This window comes from Euprymna scolopes, chromosome 10 (assembly GCF_053919585.1).
Source record: "Euprymna scolopes isolate OS-2025 chromosome 10, ASM5391958v1, whole genome shotgun sequence".
NCBI classification, from domain to species: Eukaryota; Metazoa; Mollusca; class Cephalopoda; order Sepiida; family Sepiolidae; genus Euprymna; species Euprymna scolopes.
The window spans coordinates 132908745-132931737 of NC_136491.1; the positions used below are offsets into that span (position 1 = coordinate 132908745).

At 34.2% G+C, this 22993-nt stretch overlaps 1 protein-coding gene and 1 long non-coding RNA gene across 2 annotated transcripts in view; both read right to left on the reverse strand.

The window, feature by feature from the left end:
* The window catches only part of LOC145286277 (uncharacterized), a 77598-nt gene that overhangs the window by 54365 nt on the left and 240 nt on the right, over positions 1–22993 (reverse strand). The window contains exon 2 of the mRNA XM_080135117.1: positions 2505–2701. Coding sequence (XP_079991243.1) covers positions 2505–2682 — 178 coding nt within the window. The 5' untranslated portion in view covers positions 2683–2701. The remainder of the gene's footprint in view (positions 1–2504; positions 2702–22993) is intronic.
* LOC145286278 (uncharacterized) lies at positions 15154–15750 on the reverse strand. Its single transcript, XR_013869136.1, has 2 exons — positions 15627–15750; positions 15154–15219 (listed from the first exon to the last, which is right to left on the reverse strand). It is a non-coding gene; the product is annotated as an uncharacterized LOC145286278 (long non-coding RNA).

Below are 22993 nucleotides of genomic sequence, written 5' to 3' on the forward strand. Positions count from 1 at the left end.
ATATATATATATATTTCTTTTTCTTTCACTACACCGATGAAGACTGAAGGATCGGTCGAAAATATGTACCTGTAAAAAAAGTTTTTGAATTTTTTTCATGATATTGTTTTGTATTCCTGCACTGCACCAACTGTAAACGAATAAAGAAAAGTTATAAACTTTTATACTTTTCGTATTCTTTTTTATACATTTACATATATATATATATATCAACAACAAAAACTACGTAAATATAAATAAACGATAAAAACTAATGTCTATGACATCATAGCGTAATGGATAAGACGCTGGGCTGAAATACATAAGGTCCAGGGTTTGAGTCCTAATAACTGTCAAGCTACGCTGACGAGGGGTAGCGCCCCGAAACATGCATGTACGTAGATTACTGTTTTAAAAATAAATAAATAAAAATATTTTTTGTTTACGCCCAAAATAAAAAATGGGCAGTTTCTAAAAAAAAAAAAAATAAATAAAAAAAATTCGATTTTCAAGGTGAAGACGCTAATCGATTAAAAAATCAACAAGAAGATCTATGTATGTATATATATATATATATATATTTCATGTTCCATATTTTTTTTTTGACAATTCCCTTATTTGTTTCGTTTTTCTATGTAGTTGATCTTGATCCTGCTATGACGGCAAAATTAACAATTTTACACATTCTTTTGTTAATTATTATGACAACTTCAGGTGATAAAGTGACCTAGTTACTAGGGTCCTCTCGAGATTGCAGACAAATTTCGGCGGGAAGTCAAGCCAATACGGTCGAAGTTAGCGCAGCAGCAGAAGTTGCCGGAAAGCTGTCGCAGTGCTTCACCATCCGCCACCTATCGGGACTCTAAAACCAGATTTTTTTGTCATTGTTTACTCCCTTAGCTTTTGCTTTTCCCAAGTCATCAAAAAATAGTGGAGCTAAGAGATAAACTACGTTAAACAAGAACTAATAACTTAAGGAACTGTAAAAGTTTAAGTTCATAGTCTGAAAATCAATTAAACATTATTGATGAAAAAATAAAAGATTAGCTTTCAAATTGTATGACAGTGCTTTACAAATCATTATTTATTTCTTTTTACTGAATGTTTTGACACATCGTTTACATACTTCCACAAATCTATAAAAGACAATGTCTGCTAATTTCTGTGTAACTAAGCGCGTATGAGCGCGCAGAAAATATCAGCAGGAGCTATGCGATAGCAGGCTTGCGACGATATTAGCAGCAATAGCTGAAAAAGCACATGTGCAAATTAGAAAATGTGTGCGGGCTTGCGTGAGAAGAAGAAAAAAAAAAGGACAGTACGCGGCCAGAAAGAAGGCGTGACTACCCCCGACAAACCCGACAAGCAATTAAGTCCCACCTCTTTTCTTCCCCAGAACTTTTACTCCAGCCTTTTACTCCAGCCTTTTACTCCAATAGTTTCTTCTCATAGCAGGCACAATAAACAGTTAGAAAAAAAAAACAAGAAGCAGACAGTGTTTGGAAACTAATAGTAATACACGTTTTTTGCTAAAACAGAAATAAAAGACAAGTAGGATTTATTTTTATTGTTTCTTTTCGATGGTAAGACGAGAGTGGTTTGAACTGTAACGAACAATGTTTGAGCGCGACAGCCACGTTATATACACGTACATCAAATCTGTTGCCAAGACCGCTGGAAAAATTGTGGGATCCTTCTATCAATCCAGTAGATATCTCGCTGCTGATGCAATTCTCTATCTATATAAGAGCCAGGTCGTCCAAAGATGGAGTACCGTTGCCACATCTGGGCTGGAACTGCTAGAAAGGACTTGTCCTGCCTTGATAGAGTTAAAATAGACTTCGTAGCCTTGTTGGGGATGTCCTTTTCTCTTCCCTGCAACCACTATCTCACAGAGGAGATGTTTGTCTCTGCTTTATCATTATTTTCATGGCAAGTGCTCGACTGAGCATCAATTTATGGTCCCCCCTCGCCAAACTTTCACAAGAAACACTCGTCTAGCTGAAAACACTATCAATAATTCCCCCACTCTTTATCTGTGCCTAAACCTAAATGTAGATTCCATGAACAAAGCTTCTTTCTTAGAACTGCACGCCTGTGGAATTGTCTTCTGTTTTCCTGCTTTTAAGCGGACTACACTATGGTTGTCTTCAAGTCCAACGTAACCACGTTCTTGATGAGCCGTTCCACTTAAGTTAACAAATTTACCGAACTTCCATTACTAACGATTACGATATTGTCCAACTGACTACTGTACACTCTTAACCCTTATCCTCGAGTGGTCTCTGGGCTATTAAAAGTGGTTATGTCTATGTAAAAAATATGTGTATCAGGTTAATCTTTGATATATTTTCGTTTGTCGATCACACTATAGTTTTAAATAGAATTTTTAGACGTAACCACAGACAACGAAAAGAGACTCTGCACGGCCATTTTGTGTCTCTATCACGCTACGCTAATAGCTTAAATAGTTTTTTTTTCTCTTATCGTGCGAATAAAACTATATATTCATTCTTGTTGCTTACCTTTCTTCCTTATCTCCCCCTTGAGATCATTCATATCATTTTCACACAAACGAAGGTTTTCCTTTAAGTATTTCAATTCCGAATCCGTCATTTTTGTAATATCAGACCAATAAAATTGGAAGTTATTGATTTTGATTAAATAGTCATTCCCATGGTTGCACCACTTGATTTCCTCCATTTGTTTCTTCTTTTGTTTCCTGTTGATAATAAATGAAAAAACAAAAATGTATTGTGAACATAAGATAAGGTCAGCAGTTAGTCATTAATCTAACTCAAGTATGGGATTAAGCAACCATTTTTCAGTAGTCATGCCCATAGAAAAATTCGGTAATACACTCTCCTAAAACAGACGCACTGTATTATTTTCTTAAAAATCCCCAATTTTAACTACGGAAGATCAGATGTGCAATCACGTGAAGAGGTTGATCTATTTCTCTGACAAAATTAAATTTTCTAATTAAAATTGTCGGAACTAGTGCATCCTTTGATCGTAACTCAGCATTCGCTCGGCTTTCATCACGTCAACAGCTAGATTATGCCGAGATAAAATCATAACAACACAACGTAAATGAAAATAGCAACAATATGGGAAGTTGATGGCCTTCGTCGCATAGGGTAGTTCTTTGCAAATAGTCTGGCCTTGTCTGATGCTGATGAGATGACCTCTGGCCCATTGATAATGGTTGGGATAGAACGCACACTTCTGTTCAAGATCCTATTTGTTATTTACCAAAACTGGTGGGAACCAAGCCGCTGATCAGCTACTTTGGATTTAACAGACTGGGCGTATAGCTCTCTTGCATTTTTTATTACTCTTTTACAGTGGTTGCTTGCGTTCCTGAAAGCAGCTTTAGTCTCAGTATATCTATTACGTTGGTAGTTATGGAAAAAGTGATTTCTGTACGCGATAGCAGCAGCACATTCTGGGGAGAACCATGGCTGTCTATAAGGTTTTTGTTGGAATTTTTTAGATGCTATGAATCGGTCTATGCCTACAATTAACCAACAGTCCCTACTTCCCCAACAGTACTGACGAGCAGAAGTTCAAGTGTAACGTGAACCGACATCTTGCTGCCCAAATCCCTACATAGTACCCAAGTAGTTATTGCCCCTGATAGTAGCCCCCTACACCAAAGTGGCAATTTTTTAGGTGAAAATATAATAAAAGTTTTTTTTTTTAATGTTAAAAAACGTGTTAAAAAAAAGGGGACAACCTACCGTAATTTTTCGTTTTTATTAACTGTGTGAAGAAAAGTTTACAAGTGTTTTTTTTTTTCAAATAAATAATTTTAAGCAAAAGTTTTCAAGAAAAGGTTCAAAGGAACAAGGCTTTCTTTTTAAAGACGAGTTTGTATAAAATGTCATAATTTATTTTTTTAAAGGGGGAAAATTGGGAAAGAACATCTTTTAAAGTTCCACTTGCTTTTTAGAGGCATTCCAGTTATGGTTAGGGCTGGAGTTGTTTTTTTTCAGGTATTTTCTTCAAGAAATTTTTGATAAAAAGTTAAAACAGAAATGGGTGGGTTAGGTTTTTTTTTTCCAAGATTTAGCAAAAGAAGGTTCACCTTCGCAAATCTCCAGCCATAACCGTGATTAATGTGCCCTCTTTTTACTAGGCTGCACTTGTGGCCGCATGCTGCACATTGTATTGTTTTTGCCAATAGTTTATGTTGTTGACAAAAATCTAAGCGTCAACCTCTGCCTCATCGACGAAATGTAGCATCCCTCTGCCTGTTCTACAAGTATTTTAGTGGTGAATGCTCTGACGAACTGCAAGCACTTGTGCCCCCCACGACGTGAGCACCCTCGACAAAACCGACAGGCTGCTAAATCCCACCCCCACACTGTAGAGATCCCTAGATGTAAAAGATCTTTCTACTCCAATATTTTCTTCCCCAGAACCGCTAGACTTTGGAATTCCATTCCAGGTCCCTGCTTCCCCAACAGTACTGACGTGCAGAAGTTTAAGTGTAACGTGAATCGACATCTTGCTGCCCAAATCCCTACATAGTACCCCAGTAGTTGTTGACCCTGATAGTAGCCCCCTACACTGAAGTGGCAATTTGCCTTGTTTGAGGTGAAAATGTAATTAAAAAAAAGAAAAAAAAAGTCAATTACGGCGTTCAGTGCCTGTAGTTGTTGTCCCAAGACGGTCAAATTCAATTCTAATTCCAAATTGTCTTTAAACTACGAGTCGTATAACATTTTCACTGTATTAGTCTTATTGTCCACACCTCTGCTGTTATACATTATTAAACGATTACTAATGTATATTTAAAAAAGCAATATATATATATATATATATATATATATATATATATATATATATATATATATATATATATAAAGGATATGAAGGGTTTTCGAAGCATGAAAAACGATTTTACTTTTTGCATTTAATATTTTTATTGTTATTTTTTTTTCATTTCAAGCGGACCTCCGCTCTTGGTCACCAAAAAGTATCGAAATATATACTAGCAAGGAGATCTGACGTTGCTCGGGATTAATTATGATCAAGGAATGTTTCAATTATACCCTATAAAAAGATTCGTCATTCGGTGATACACGCGTACTTAAACAGGTCTACTCTAGTATTTCCTTAGAAATCTCTCATTTTTGCCACAGAAGATAAGACGTGCATGCATGCGACTTAGAAAAAATTAATTTATGTCTTCGGTAGAACTAAATCATAATCAGATTGAAAACAATGGAGTTCTTTTGAGACCCCGAGTTTTAAAAATGCGTAAAACCTATACAGCTTATAATATAAACCTTGTTTACGTCGCTCTAACAATGTTTATAAACTTCCGCATGTCTTATCAGATGTCAAATGACATAAAACAAAATAAAAGAATCTTTCACTTGAATAATTAAAGAAATGTGATTTTTATGAAGTAGAGCAGGTATTGTATAATTTTACTACTTCTAATACTTCTAATACTACTACTACTACTACTACTACTACTACTACTACTGCTGTCGTTGATGTTGCTGTTGTTGCTACTGCTGGCATTCTCATCTTCGATACTATTCTCACAATGTTTCCACCGATGTAACCTCAACATTTCCCAGTCACCATATACTCGTGATGCAACGGTCAATTTTCTGAGTTCTACTCTAGCAAACAAGCCGGAAAAGTGGTCTTGGAACAAATATACAACAAATAAATATTATTACTGACAAAATGCATTACTCTTCTACCTATCTGGATAAGGTGTTTGGTTTTTTAATTTATTTTAAAGCGTGTATTAAGTTTGAATAGCAAGTAGTGGTGAACTTTTAAGGTAAAATGAAAAAAATAGTGCAGACAGAATGTTACCACCTTAAGAGATTTTTGAATCGCCCCAAACAAAATATTGATAGAAAATCACCTAATAAATGTCACGGTGATGTATTATTTTCTTGACCAGCTTTTTCGGTTAGTTGTTTGTAGTAAAACGTACGCATCGGTACTAAATGGCAATCTTTTAGCGATTGAAGATCTGCTGTGCATGAGATACTAAAATAACGTTTTGATAACAACAATGAAAAGGAGGATAGTAGTCCGGGGCCTACAAATAAAAACAAAACTCCTCATCAAAAAAACTAACAAATATTTGTCATAGTTCTTACAACATTATTATCCAATATGTTAAGTCATTTTATTGTACACCTGGCAGTTATGTTTTTCCGTACTTACTTTTCCTAGGTGTAATTCCATTAAAGATTTCCACCGCCCTCAAAACTAAAATTAATTTAACTAAATTAAACGCAATCTCGCCATAATGTTCACTCTTACATTTAGCAGTTTTGTTACAAAATGCGTAATGATAAATTAATTAGTTTGGGGTGTATCATATACATCGCAATATGTAAACATATGCACATACCTAACATTATATATACATATATATATATATATATATATATATATATATATATATATATATATATATATATATATATGCATGTATGTATGTATATGTATGTATGCCTAGCGAAAACAAAAAGATATCTGACAAATATAAAAATGAACACTTTTTCTTTGGGAAATCAAATATGACAATAATAATTTACATATGAAATATTAAGTTACTGACGCAATTCTATGATTTTATATGAATAATAAAATGAACACTATTCACGCATAATTTTTTCTGTCATTTTTGACGGAACGTGTACACTAGTTATGCGAAAGCTATATTTTAATTTTGATACACACATACCAAAATACAAAGAAACAAAAAAAAAACGAATACACACACACGCATATATATATATATATATATATATATATATATATATATATATATATATATATGGTGGATTCTCTCATCGTAGACGATGAATGAGGGTTCAGTATGCAATCTTCAGCAGCTCCCAAGATCTGTGACACCACATGCGTAATTGCAATCCTGTAGACGTCCGGCACACTCCTCCGCAGATGGTGAACTGTCATATGCTCATAGGTCAAAGATGCCTTCTCGAATGAACAGATAACCCTGCTTTGCTGCGTGCTCTGAAACCACAATGGCATACATATTCATTTTTAGGTGGATGTTTCTTGTGTTTTGCCTTCATATTTGCACGAAGGGTGTACCTATGACAAAGGCGGTTATGTTCAAATTCTTTTGTCCCCAGGAAACACGTCTTCCTCCATTTTCTGCGATCCTCTGCTGCACTCTCCCAGGAACTCATAGAAATTCCACAACGTTTCAGGTTGTCTTTTAGTTTATCTTTGTAACGAAGCAGGGGACGCCCTATTAGACGGACAGGATTTGTCAGTTGCACATAAAAAAGTTTCTTAGGAACTCTTGAGTCATCCATTCTTACAAGATGACCCGACCACCGCATTTGTATCCTGATCAAAAATGATTCAATACCAGTGATTTCACATCTCTCCAGTAATTCACTATTCGGAACACAATCCTACCAAATGCCTCACTAGCTTTATTAATTCTACATTGGATGTCTTTTTCAAATTTAGCATAATCAGACACAATAGAGCCGAGGTATGTAAAAGAGGATACTGTTTTCAAAGATTTACCATCAACATATACCACTGGTTGTGAAGAGGACGTAGTGTTTGGTTTTGGCTGGTGAATAAGTTCAGTCTTTTTTGTGCTGATTGTAAGACCGAAGGCCTTAGATGCACCAGAAAAGCTGTTGAGGATGTTCTGCATGTCATCAAGACTATGGGTGACAAGAGCACAGTCATCAGCATAAAGGAGGTCAAGAACAGTCTGCACAGAAGTCTTGCTTTTGGCCTTGAACCGTTGCTGGTTAAATAATCCTCCACTTGATCGATACTCAATACCTATGCCTCCTGAGGTGTCCCTGAAAGCTGTCTCAAGCATCACCGAAAAGAAAAGAGCAAATAGGATTGGAGCAATGACACATCCTTGCTTAGTTCCATTTGACACTTCAAATGGTTCACTTTGTTCACAGTCAGATCGTACTGTCGCCACCATTCCCCAGTGAAAGGAGATAATCATTCAACATCTTGTCCGGAATACCAAGCCTCCTCAAAACAGTCCACAGGGCATCCCTACAGACGGTATCAAATGCCTTTGTGAGGTCAACGAATGTGACAAACAAGTCCTTATTCTGCTCCCTCGCTTTCTCCTGTAGTTGCCGAAGGCTGAAGATCATGTCCACAGTACCTCTTCCTGCCCTAAAACCACACTGGGTTTCTGGGACCACAGTTTTACAGATTGAACCATTGAGTCTGTTTAGGATTACACGAGCTAGAATCATACCAGCAACAGACAAAAGAGAAATTCCTCTATGGTTATCACACTCACACTTATTTCCTTTGTGCTTAAACAGGTGAATAATTGATGCGTCTTTGAACTGTTGTGGCACGGTACCAAGTTCCCATATTAATGAAAACAGGGCACTTAGTTTCCTGATTAACAGTTGGCTTCCACATTTGTATATTTCTGCAGGTATGCCGTCATCACCTGGATCCTTATCATTCGAAAGTTGCTTCACTGCCCATTCAATCTCCGACATGGATGGAGTATCAGCAAGCGCCTCGATGGTTGGCCTCTGAGGAATATCATCAATCGCTCCACGATCCACTGTCGATTCTTTGTTTAAAACATTTGTAAAGTGTTCAGCCCAGCACTTAGTAATTTCTTTCTTATCAGTAAGGAGAATGCCATCCGACGAAAATATTGTAGATGTCGCCCTTAAAATGGGACCAAACACCCCCTTGAGGTTTTGGTAGAATGATTTAAAATCGCACCTATCTGCCGCATCTTGTAAGGCATCATCTTTCCGCTTCCATCAGTTTCGTTTCATTTTCCGGAGCCGAGATTGTGCCAACCTTTTGGCCATTCTGAAAGCCTTGTGTTTCACTGAAGAATTTTTGTTAGTAATCCATAATTGGTGGGTTTGATGCATGTTATTGAGCAGTGGGACGATAGTTTGATCATTTTCATCAAACCAATCTTGGTTTTTCCTTCGAACATATCCTAATGACTCTTTAGTAGAGTCATACACTGCAGTTTTAAACTCTCTCCAAGATGCCCCAATATCATTCCTACAGACAACGGAGGACAGCTTTTCATCAGTAGCCTTTTGAAATGAGTGCATTATCTCCTTAACTTTCAACTTGCCTACATCAATTCTCTTGATGGAAGAGTTACGTTGGTTTCGAACAGGGCGCTTGGTTTTCATCCTGACTGTGAAGCAGATCAATTTATGGTCTGACCAACATTCCCCGGTGCTGTAAGAACGTATAAGATTTATAGCTTGTCTACCAGAACGACGTACAATGACATAATCAATGAGATGATAATGATTAGACCGGGGATGTTTCCAACTGGCTTTCTTGCAATTAGGCAGCTGAAACACTGTATTAGTTAGCAAAAGATCGAATTCACTGCAAAGACACAATAAGAGAACACCATTTGAGTTGACTTTACCAATTCCATGTGAACCAATGACATTTCTCCAGAATTGTGTATCACTACCCACACGAGCATTGAAGTGACCCAAGACAAACAGCTTATTCTGTATACAGACCTTGTTGATTTGTTCGCGTAAAGAGGAGTAAAACCTCTCCTTTAGCTCATCAGATGAATGAAGTGTAGGTGCATAGCAACTCAAAAATGTGGCATATTTGTCCTTTCCTACTGCAATGCGCAAGGACATAAGTCTGTCATTTATACCAACTGGCAGGGACTCAAGATTTTTGGCAATATCAGTCCTGATGGCAAAACCAACACCAGATTCACGTTTCTCAGAACTTGGTTTTCCAATCCAATAAAAAGTGTATCCACCTTCAACTTCCTCTAGCTGTCCTGTATCAGCAAACCGAGTTTCAGAAAGAGCAGCAACAGAAATTCTATGATGCCTTAACACACGTGCTATAATAGCGGTTTTTCGTTCAGGGTTCCTTTTGTTATCCTAGAGTGTTCTTACATTCCAAGTCGCAATGAACATATTCGCTCCATGCATTTTGTTTCTATTCTTGATTTGGGTGCAAATATTGGATGCCCAGACATCTGCACCTGATGACAGGGACATAAGCAAGTAAACAATTTTTAGGTCACCTTTTATAGACCCCTCCCCATGAAGAGGAAAGCAGTGCCATCCTATAAAGGGCTGCTTTGTTATGAAAGGAGGACACGAGTCACACAATTACTTGCGGGTGTTGTGAAAAACGGCCATCTACCTTCCAACACCTATGTGCAATGTTCATGCTAGGAACTACCAGTGACACCCTTCACCTGTTCCCGTCACAATGCCATCATCGCCACAGGGTTTTATTAATTGATTATTAGTTAAAAAAAAAGAAAGAAAGCATATATCGATGTACCAAATCTTAGGCTTAAATGAGTGAAAATTGTTCACTGAACAACCGGCACTTTGATTTGTTTTAAGTGGTCATTGCTTGTGCTGAACAAAGCACACTTTCTCCATCGAATTAACATGGTCTGTACAGGTGCACACATGTGTCACACGTCAGATGATAAAACGATCGCAGGATTTTCTTGTAAGAGTGTCCCATCTCCTAGATCAGTTGTGAGCCAACACTAAAGGGCCTGATCCACCCTGGTAAGCTTTCTGTGCAGCTGGATACCATACCAGCTATTTCTTGGTCCTTGACTCTAACGGTTAGTTCAGTCTAGTGGACACATTGCTTAGCGATGCTGTACCAACACCGTCCCCTCACAAGGTTTGGCAGGCCTGCTGAGACTAGTACCCAGGGTATAGCTCTTGGAGCTAGCAAGTGAGAGATTTAGGAGATGGGTGAGGACCAGTGATCTCTGTCCACCCTATTGGGTGCAGCAGCCAGAGACTAAAAGGTACTACCTCTACCCAAGAGCCCCCTATACATATATATATATATATATATATATATATATATATATATATATATATATATATAACTACTTCATTTACTCACATAAAATTAATATACGAAAGTATAAATTTATGCGTAAACTTTAAGTATTTACTTCAAAAGTGCTCGATACGTAGGTAGAGCTAGTTAGTAAGTTATAAAATATATATGGCGATTAAGCTACACTGAATATTCCACGTTTCATCCACTCTAGAACTATTCAGGCTTATGCGCATAAGCCCGAAGAGTCCTAGAGTGGATGAAACGCGGAATATTCAGTGTAGTACAATCGCCATATATATTTTATACCTTTATATATATATATGGCTCTTAATTGATTGTTGTCAACATCCGATGGCTGACCACTACGCTCATTACCTTTTTTTTTAAATTCAATTTTCATCCCAAACAAGGCACAGTGCCACTTTGAAGCAGGGGCTACTATTAGGGACTTAATTAGCGGGGTCATTATGAAGGGAGATGAGTAGAAAGATGTTTGTTAACATTACACTTGAACTTCTGCATATCATTGCAGTTGGGAAAGCAGAATCCCGGAAGGGAGTTCCAAAGACCCGCAGTTCTGGGGAAGAAACTATTGGAGTAAAAGGCTTTCTTGCACCTAGGGATCTCTACTGTAAAGGGATGAGACTTAGTAGCTTGTCGGGTTTGTCGAGGGTAGTTACGTCGGGGAGGTACAAGTGTTTGCAGTTCGTCAGAGCATTCACCATTAAAGTATTTGTAGAACAGGCAGAGGGATGCAACATCTCGTCGATGGGACAGAGGCTGAAGCCTAGATGACAGTGCAGGACCTATCAGGTTGGTGCTTCTCTTTTGAACCCTGTCCAGGAGCGAGAGACAAGCAGCAGATGCACCAGCCCAGATGTGACAACAGTACTCCATACATGGGCGAATGGTTGCCTTATAGAGGTACAGGATACTGTCAGGCGTAAGAAGTTTTCTAGCACGGTAGAGGGAGCCAAACTTCCCTGCAGCAGCCTTGGCAATGCTCTCAATGTATCTATTCCAGTTCATATTCCTTGTAAACGTTAGGCCGAGGAGTTTAAAAGAAGTACTTTCAGGGAATGTGTTATTGGCCATTGCTATTGGTGGTAGAGAAGGTTTCTTGTAGTTATTGAAGGAAACAAGCTTAGTCTTAGCAGCATTGAATGTGACCAACCATTTTTGTCCCCATTCCACTACGGATTGGAGGTCATCCTCTAGAGTTTCTGCCATTTCCTTGGATATGTGTTCATTTGTTTTCCCCTCATATCTGTTATAGAGAGTGGTGTCATCGGCAAATATACCCATCTCCGAAACAATTTTATCAGGGAGGTCATTTGTGAATATCAGGAATAATAGAGGTCCAAGGATAGACCCCTGAGGTACTTCCGCATTTATACCATATTGTTTAGATATACGAACCTCGAGGACAACTTGGATTTTTCTTTTACTTAAGAAGGATTTAATTACATTATGTATTCTTCCAGTGATACCATATAATCTAATTTTCCTTAGAAGACCATTGTGCCATACCCTGTCAAAAGCCTTAGATATATCAAGGGCCACCGCTCTATCCTCCCCTGTTTTATCCAATGAACGGTATATACGTTCAGAAACTACAGTTAAGATATCTGCTGTTGAACGGGCTTGCCTGAATCCATATTGTTTGTCAGTCAGGAGTTTAGCAGCTGTTAGGTGCTGGACTCGGGCTTGATTAACTAGGGACTCAAATATTTTAGCGAAAAGCGGGAGGAGGCTAATGGGGCGATAATTTAGTGGGTCAGTTCTTTCACCAGAATTCTTGAAGACTGGTACAACAGAGGCGGTTTTCCAGCAGTCGGGAAAACAAGATTCGTTAAGGCATTTATTATAAAGTTTGGACAGAACTGGAGCAACCTCGGCAGAGCATTTTTTTTAAGACTGCAAGACTCTCGTCGCTGCCGCAAAAATTTTTAAACCATAATTTTGTTTCACTTGTTTGTTCCTCGAGCAAACACCTCGTAAAATATCGCGAGCTGTTTAAACAGTTTTTCGGCTTAACTTTAGTTGAAATAAGAAAAGTGTGCGAATTCGATTTTTTTCTATTTTGTATTCAACGTTATAAAATGAAGACATATTTTTAAAGCGATTGTAATGTAAAAGACCTGATACAGCGAACAACGCTCTTTAAAATTATATATAAACTATGAATGACTTTCGTCTTGGGGAGGCTCCATGTTTTTACAAGCTTCTAGAATTGACCTTAACTCCTGATCTGAAATGGAACACGTACATCAAATCCGTTTCCAACGGCAGTGGAAAAATGGTGGGATCCTTCTATCGATCCAGCAGATATCTCACTGCTAATGCAATTCTCTACATATATAAGAGTCAGGTACGTCTAAAGATGGAGTTCTGTTGCCACATCTGGTCAGGAGCTGCTAGAAGCATCTTATTCTGCCTTGACAGAGTTCAAAACAGACTCCATAGCCTAGTAGGGGATACCCTTTTCTCTTCCCTGCAACCGCTTTCTCACAGAAGATATGTTGTGAGCCTCTCTTTGTTTTATCGTTTTTTTCATGACAAGTGCTCGTCTGAGTAATAATTTATGGTGCCCCCCTTGCCAAATTTTTACGAGAAACACTCGTCTAGCTGAAAACTATTAATAATTTCCTCCAGTCTTCATCTGCACCTAAACCTAAACGTAGATTCCATGAACAAAGCTTATTTCTTAGAACTGCACACCCGTGGAACTCTCTTCCGTTTGCCTGCTTTCCAACTGACTAGAATATGGTGGTCTTCAAGTCCAACGTAAACAAGTTTTTGATCAGCCGTTACCCTTAAGTAAGCCAATTAACCAAATTTTCACGACTAACGATTACTATATTGTCCCATTGACTATTGTACACTTTTTCAATCTTATCCTCGAGTGGCCTTGATAAGTGGTGACTCCTATGTAAAAAAAGGTATTATAACGAAAATCTGTTTGAAAATACATCATTTGAAATCAAAATTAAAAACGTTTTTGTTAATTTAATATTAAACCAACAACACTAAGGAAAAGCGTTACTTTACTTTTAACTTTACTCAAAATATCGCTTTTTTATTATTAAAAAATGTTCTTTTAATTAATACTATATAATATAAATAAAAACCTTCTATATAATAGCATAAGTCAAAAAGAATAAAGAAAATATAAAATTACACTTCACAAGAAAAGAACAATATCCAAAACATTATAATTAGTTATTAAATTATTTTTTATATTATTTATTTTAAATACAAAATATTGCTGATGTCTTAACAAACTAAAACAAAAGTTAAAATAGAAGAAATTAAAATTTTAAAATCAAAATTAAATAAAAACAGTTTCCCTGCCAAAAACAGACACCATACATAGTTTATTAAAACTACGAAACATGATCTATATTTTATAATTTAATAACAAGTAATAATTTATGCGCGTCACGAAAAACACTCGTCTAGCTGAAACCACTGTCAATAATTCCCCCCCACTCTTTATCTATGCCTAAATCAAAACGTAGATTCCATGAACAAAGCTTCTTTCTTAGAACTGCACGCCTGTGGAATTCTCTTCCGTTTCCTTGCTTTCCAGCTGACTACAATATTGTCGTGTTCAAGTCCAACGTAAACAAGTTCTTGATGAGTCGTTCCCATAAGTAATCCAATTTACCAAACTTCCATTACTAACGATTACTACAATATTATCCCATTGATAACTATATAACCCCCTCCTCAAGTTCGAAGTTAATGCGTCTGCTTAGAATACAACTGAACGATGATACTTGATATTTGCATTTTAAACTTTAAATTCGAATAGTTATATGAAAATATTTTTATAAAATCAACCGTAGGTTCTTTACAATTCATTGCGGACTAAATCACTGCTGCTCTTCCAATTTTCGGATTTTTACCATGTCAAATTTAATTTCAATTCCTTTTGACGGATTGATTGTTGCTATTTCTTCCGACGAGATAGGGCATAATAGAATCACTGATTAATATAATAATTAAGTGATTGATTTTGCGCAACGAAACAGATACTGTCAAGAATTGTATAGGTCAACTGAATTAAAGGAATAAATTATAAGATGGTCAACATCATAAATTTTGGAATATAACTTTTTGTCATTTGTCTCTCTCTCTCTCTCTCTCTCTCTCTCTCTCTCTATATATATATATATATATATATATATATATATATATATATATATATATATATCAATATCCTAATCGCTTAAAAAAGCAGAATCTCTTTTTTGAAGACAGAAATAGCATTAAGCTCCAAATTTATCCGTATTTATTTAAAACTCACATTTTTAATCTACACGTTTCGGTCAAGTCCTTTTTAATTGATTGCTTTACTTGGGTTTACCTTCCCTGCAAAAATTAAAAAAAAAATAATTTCTTTAAGAATAGATAATTAATGAAATACGTTATTTGTCAGGAAAAAAAATTCTTCTTTTTAGACAATTACGTGTGAACACTCTGAAGTAAAACAAAAAACAACAACAAGATAAACAAGTATTTAAAAATTCAGAGTAGGGGATCAGTTTTGCATATATATTTAACGTAAAATGATTTCCGTTATATTTTTGCTTGCTTTTTTTTTTTTTCTTTTTTTTGGCTGTGTGAGACAAATTTTGTGCGTCATAATAAATCATGGCGACCAGGCAGAAAATAAAGAGATTATATTTGGGACATCATAATCTTCGGAGACCCTAGTTTTAACCATATGTGAAACCGGCCGTGATTGAAAGTTTTTTTTATATATAAAATAAACTTACCTTTTTATGTAAGATTAAAATTTCCTAGCAGTTTGTAAACTATTCCGTCCATGAATAAAACGAAACAACAATAAAGTGAATGTCTTGCTTGAGTGATTTAAAAAATGCAGTTGTTTAGAGAGGAAAACAGTGACGATTGGTGTAATTTTATTTCTATTAATATCATCACCTTCGGTGTAGCCTCAAACTTGCTTTAGCAAATAATGGCGTTACTGCGTATTAATTATTGCTTTGACTAAATCAGTATTTTTTATGGAAAGCGCTTGAGACAAGGCATAAAGCTATTTGATGTAAACAGCTAACAAGAATGAAAGATGATTATCACAAAAATAGGAGATGTCTGTGACTGTGGTCTTGGAAAGATCAAAGCTATAAGTAGGAGGATAACGGTCAGCGGGAAGAGGGTCCCACAAGGCCGCAGTTTTTAGAAAGAAGCTACTGTAATAGGAATCTGTATTGCAATGAACAGCTAATTTATGGAGACAACTAGACCAAGAGTCAAACGAGCTGGAACAAAAGATGCAGGAGATATATCATACAATAGGGAAAAGCACGTGCCATAATAGTATTTATTAAAAAAAGACTGAAATTGACATCATGTCTTTAAAAGAGAGAGTGAGACCAATAAAGTTACAGATATATTCATGCACTTTACCAAGGATCCTTTGTAAGAAGAGATAATTACCAGCCCAAATATGACTCCATGCACTGTCTGATAGTAGATTTCTAGAGATATAGAATAGCCTCTAGTGTGAGAAAGTGTTTGAAACGAAATAGTGAACCTTTTGTAATTTTATCAATTGTAGGCTGCTGGGTTGTAACCAAGTATTTTTATATTATTTTGAAATGGTTTCATAATGCATTATATTTGTGTTATAAAGTAAAATTCTCTTAAATCAGAAGGATGCAGTTCTGTTTTTTTGTAGATGTTGATAAACTGAACAAGAATTGACAAGATGCATGACGAAGCGGGCTGATCAAACTGTGGTTGTAAACGTGCTATTGGAACGTGGAAACTTTTAAAATTTTGCGGATGGAAATATTGCCATGACTGACAATAAACAAAAATCAAAGTTCTTATGGGTTTAAATAATATCCAAAAATATAGTTTCTGTTATAAGAAGGAGGAAGAGCTAAAAGAAGTGAGAAGGGTTAAAAGGGTAGTTGTAGGGAAAGGTTAGAGAAAGTGGCAAGGAGGAGGGATAATATAATAATATAGAGAAAGTGTGAAAACAGTAGGGGAGGAAAATGGAAGAGGAGTGAGAACAGTTGTCATGGTTATATTGCAGGTTATTTAAAAGAGTTTTCACTATAGAAAAAGTTTAACTGAATTTGGTTAACTAGTCTGTGAAACAAAAAAAATATGACGTCTTTTGTTCAATTTTTTGTTTATTTATTTTTTATTTTTCCTTCTTATTTTTATTTGCATCTATTGTTTTGAGATTTACGTCGAACCTTTTCCTATTTGTATCGGATTGGATATTTAACTATTTATTTATATTTATTTAATTTATATTTAATCAATGGAAATATATATACATATATATATATATATATATATATGTATATATATATATATATAGTCTTTGAAGATTTTAACCTTTAAAACTATACAAAAATATAAGTCTTTATCATTCGTAAGAAAATCATCTAGTCAGTAAGTAATTTAATCACATGCAATCCCTGCATCAGATCGCTCTAGAATTTACTATAGCACTAATATTTTATTTTAAGGGGTCATTAGTTGCTTACCATGAAACACTGTTTTGCGGGATTTATAAATAAAACAGCATATTACATCATTATTAAATTATGAAGGCTGTTCAGAATAAAATTACAAAATTAATTAAAAATTAATATCTAAGAGTAATAAGTGTCGTCGTTTTATAATGATTTGTATTAAAAAACACATATAATGTTGCTAATTGATAATAATGATATAAAGTAATGAAGAGAATAAATATATATACAGTGGAATATTAAATAAATAATAAACTTATTAGATAGAATATTATGTGTTAATATAATAATATAATATAAAATAATAATGAACCAATATGATAATATAATAAGAGTACATGGGTTTATGTTAACTATATAAATATGGCAGTGTGTTTATAAGTAAAAATATACATTTTTTACTTATATGAGCAAAAAATAAATGATAAAATAGCAGTAATAAATATTATAATGATACGATTATAAAACCATAAAATGTATAAAATATTGAATCTTACATCAATAAAACATTAAAATAATAACAGAAAATATTTGAATAATTAAACAATAAAACGTAAGATAATATGATATAATAGTGTATCAATAAAAATCCAGAATAACAAGTAAAATAGTTAAGGACAAGGGGGTATGAACAAACGGTATATATAAAACCAATGTGTTTAAGTTTGATGCAGATTAGGTAAAGGCGTTTATAAAATGGTACAAAACATGTTATATGATGATAATTATGATCATAAATAAACACTAGTAGTACTAAAATTAAATTGAATGAAAAATAACCAACAAAATATAAATTAAAGCTATGATTTGCATAAACTAAAAGACTAAACACTAAAATATTTTATGTTAATATGTAATTTAAGGGAGAGTATGCAGATGGCCGAGATATAGGAGTTTGTAATACCTACGATTTATTTATGTCTTATACCTTTATGTAGGAGCTTATCTCTATTTTTAAATTAAATAATATATTTTATAATGTATAATTCTTCATTTAGGCATAAATAACAAGATGAATTCAATGTTCGTTTTCTTTAAAATATCCCATTTGACAATCAGTGGCTGGTTTTAATTAGTTTGTTCTAGGTACCATGCAGAAAGTGATGCTTTGAGTGTGTAATATGAATTGCTTAAGAAACATTTATAGTCGATGTATTTTTTCTTGAAAGTGTATTCTGCAATACGAATAATTTATAGCACGATTTTTCGTAGTTGTTATTGTAGCTTGGTAAACTATACACGTTGTTAAACACTTCTGTTTTAAAAGGATTCTCATTTATTTATACACTTACACGTTTTAGTGTTTTTGTAATGTTTCCTACATTTCTGGAAAGAAAACTGCCTAGCGAAAACAAAAAGATATCTGACAAATATAAAAATGAACACTTTTTCTTGGGGAAATCAAATATGACAATAATAATTTACATATGAAATATTAAGTTACTGACACAATTCTATAATTTTATATGAATAATAAAAATAACACTATTCACGCATAATTTTTCCTGTCATTTTTGACGGAACGTGTACACTAGTTATGCGAAAGCTATATTTTAATTTTGATACACACATACCAAAATACAAAGAAACAAAAAAACGAATACTCACACACGCATATATATATATATATATATATATATATATATATATATATATATATATATATAACTACTTCATTTACTCACATAAAATTAATATACGAAAGTATAAATTTATGCGTAAACTTTAAGTATTTACTTCAAAAGTGCTCAATACGTAGGTAGAGCGAGTTAGTAAGTTATAAAATATATATGGCGATTAAGCTACACTGAATATTCAGCAGTTCATCCACTTTAGAACTCTTCAGGCTTATGCGCATAAGCGCGAAGAGTCCCAGAGTGGATGAAACGCGAAATATTCAGTGTAGCTTAATCGCCATATATATATATTATATATATATATATATATATATATATATGGCTCTTAATTGATTGTTGTCAACATCCGATGGCTGACCACTACGCTCATTACCTGCAAGACTCTCGTCGCTGCCGCAGAAATTTTTAAACCACCATTTTTTTTTCACTCGTTTGTTCCTCGAACAAACGCTTCGTAAAATATCGCGAGCTGTTTAAGCAGCTTTTCGGCTTAACTTTAGTTGAAATAAGAAAAGTGTGCGAATTCGATTTTTTTCTATTTTGTATTCAACGTTATAAAATGAAGACATATTTTTAAAGCGATTGTAATGTAAAAGACCTGATACAGCGAACAACGCTCTTTAAAATTATATATAAACTATGAATGACTTTCGTCTTGGGGAGGCTCCATGTTTTTACAAGCTTCTAGAATTGACCTTAACTCCTGATCTGAAATGGAACACGTACATCAAATCCGTTTCCAACGGCAGTGGAAAAATGGTGGGATCCTTCTATCGATCCAGCAGATATCTCACTGCTAATGCAATTCTCTACATATATAAGAGCCAGGTACGTCTAAAGATGGAGTTCTGTTGCCACATCTGGTCAGGAGCTGCTAGAAGCATCTTATTCTGCCTTGATAGAGTTCAAAACAGACTCCATAGCCTAGTAGGGGATACCCTTTTCTCTTCCCTGCAACCGCTTTCTCACAGAAGATATGTTGTGAGCCTCTCTTTGTTTTATCGTTTTTTTCATGACAAGTGCTCGTCTGAGTAATAATTTATGGTGCCCCCCTTGCCAAATTTTTACGAGAAACACTCGTCTAGCTGAAAACTATTAATAATTTCCTCCAGTCTTCATCTGCACCTAAACCTAAACGTAGATTCCATGAACAAAGCTTATTTCTTAGAACTGCACACCCGTGGAACTCTCTTCCGTTTGCCTGCTTTCCAACTGACTAGAATATGGTGGTCTTCAAGTCCAACGTAAACAAGTTTTTGATCAGCCGTTACCCTTAAGTAAGCCAATTAACCAAATTTTCACGACTAACGATTACTATATTGTCCCATTGACTATTGTACACTTTTTCAATCTTATCCTCGAGTGGCCTTGATAAGTGGTGACTCCTATATATAAAAAGGTATTATAACGAAAACCTGTTTGAAAATACATCATTTGAAATCAAAATTAAAAAAGTTTTTGTTAATTTAATATCAAACCAACAACACTAAGGAAAAACGTTATTTTACTTTTAACTTCACTCAGAATATTGCTTTTTTTATTATTAACAAATGTTCTTTTAATTAATACTATATGATATGAATAAAAACCTTCTATATAATAAAGTAATAATAATAATATAATAAGTAATAATAATAATATAATATAATATAATATATTAAAGTAATAATAATATAATAAGTCAAAAAGGATCTAGAAAATATAAAATTACACTTCACAGGAAAAGAACAATATCGAAAACATTATAATTAGTTATTAAATTATTTTTTATATTATTTATTTTAAATACAAAATATTGCGGATGTCTTAACAAACTAAAACAAAAGTTAAAATAGAAGAAATTAAAATTTTAAAATCAAAATTAGATAAAAACAGTTTCACTGCCAAAGAACAGACACCATACATAGTTTATTAAAACTACGAAACATGATCTATATTTTATAATTTAATAACAAGTAATAATTTATGCGCGTCACGAAAAACACTCGTCTAGTTGAAACCACTGTCACTAATTTTCCCACTCTTTATCTGTGCCTAAATCAAAACGTAGATTCCATGAACAAAGCTTCTTTCTTAGAACTGCACGCCTGTGCAACTCTCTTCAGTTTCCTTGCTTTCCAGCTGACTACAATATTGTCGTCTTCAAGTCCAACGTAAACAAGTTCTTGATGAGCCGTTCCCATAAATAATCCAATTTACCAAACTTCCATTACTAACGATTACTACAATATTATCCCATTGATAACTATATAACCCCATCCTCAAGTGGCCTCTGGACCTTGATAAGTCGTGACTCTCTAAAAAAAAGTAAATGTATGACAATAAGAAATAATCTCTTGGAACACGTGTATGATATTCAAATATATCGCAAGATATTAAGAAGATATAATGATACCGTTCGAATAGAGTTGATATATATATATATATATATATATATATATATATAATATACTACATATATATATACATGCGCTTTGTGTGTGTGAGTTTGTTCCCTATTGACACAGAAAACAGCTGCGTCGATTTAAATATATTCCCATAAATGTATGCGTTTATCAGTGTTCATATATAATTCTTGTATCGGTTAACTATCAAAAATTGAAAATCGAAAAAATCCGCTTACAGAAAAAACAGTCCGATTTTTCTATTAGTTAACAGCCTTATACAGTCTAACATCACGCGTGCATTTGAGAAGTTTATCACCGTACAAGAAGGGTCCGACGATTAAAATTAACAGTAGGTTATTTTGTAAGACCGGAACGCGTTCGAAGTGAATGCTTCTGTTTAGAATACAACTGAACGATGATACTTGATATTTGCATTTTAAACTTAAATTCGAGTCGTTATATGAAAATAATTTTATAAAATCAACCGTAGGCGCTTTAACAATTTATTACGGACTAAATCACTGCTGCTCTTCCAATTTTCGGATTTTTACCATGTCAAATGAAATTTCAATTCCTTTTGACGGATTGATTGTTGCTATTTCTTCTGATGAGTTAAGGGCAAAATAGATTAACTGATTAATATAATAATTAAGTGATCGATTTTGGCGCTACGAAACAGATACTGTCAAGAATTGTATAGGTCAACTGATGAAAGGAATAAATTATAAGATAGTCAACATCATAAATTTTGGAATATAACTTTTGTCATTTGTCTCTCTCTCTCTCTATATATATATATATATATATACATATATATATATATACATATATATATATATATATATATATATATATATATATATATATATCAGTTATCAGTGATCAAATGCTACAATCAATTTGTTCATCATACCATTCTAACTTTGGGTTAGTGGCAAAAAATAGTTAAACTGCTCTAGAAAAAAAACTAGAATAGTTTAAAAGTTATTTTAAATGTTTATACGACATTGATCACATTCTCTTAAATATGGAAAAATCATTTCGTTTTGTCGTTTTTCCTTTCTTCCGTCAAGATTTCCACAGTGTTCACACGTAATCGCCTAAAAAAGCAGAATCTCTTTTTTGAAGACAGAAATAGCATTAAGCTCCAAATTTATGCGTATTTATTTAAAACTCATGTTTTTAATCTACACGTTTCGATTAAGTCCTTTGTATTAATTGCTTTACTTGGGTTTACCTTCTCCGCAAAAATAAAAAAAATAATTTCTTTAAGAATAGATAATTAATAAAATACGTTATTTGTCAGGCGAAAAAATAGATTCTTCATTTTAGGCAATTACGTGTGAACACTCTGAAGTAAAACAAAAAACAACAACAAAATAAACAAGTATTATTAAAAAAATTCAGAGTAGAGGATCAGTTTTGCATATAAATTTAACGTAAAATTATTTTTTTTTTTGCTTGTTTTTTTTTTCTTTTTTTTTTGCTGTGTGCGACAAATCTCGTACGTCATAATAAATCATGGCGACCAGGCAGAAAATAAAGATATTATATTTGGGACATCATAATCTTCGGAGACCCTAGGCTTTAACCATATGTGAAT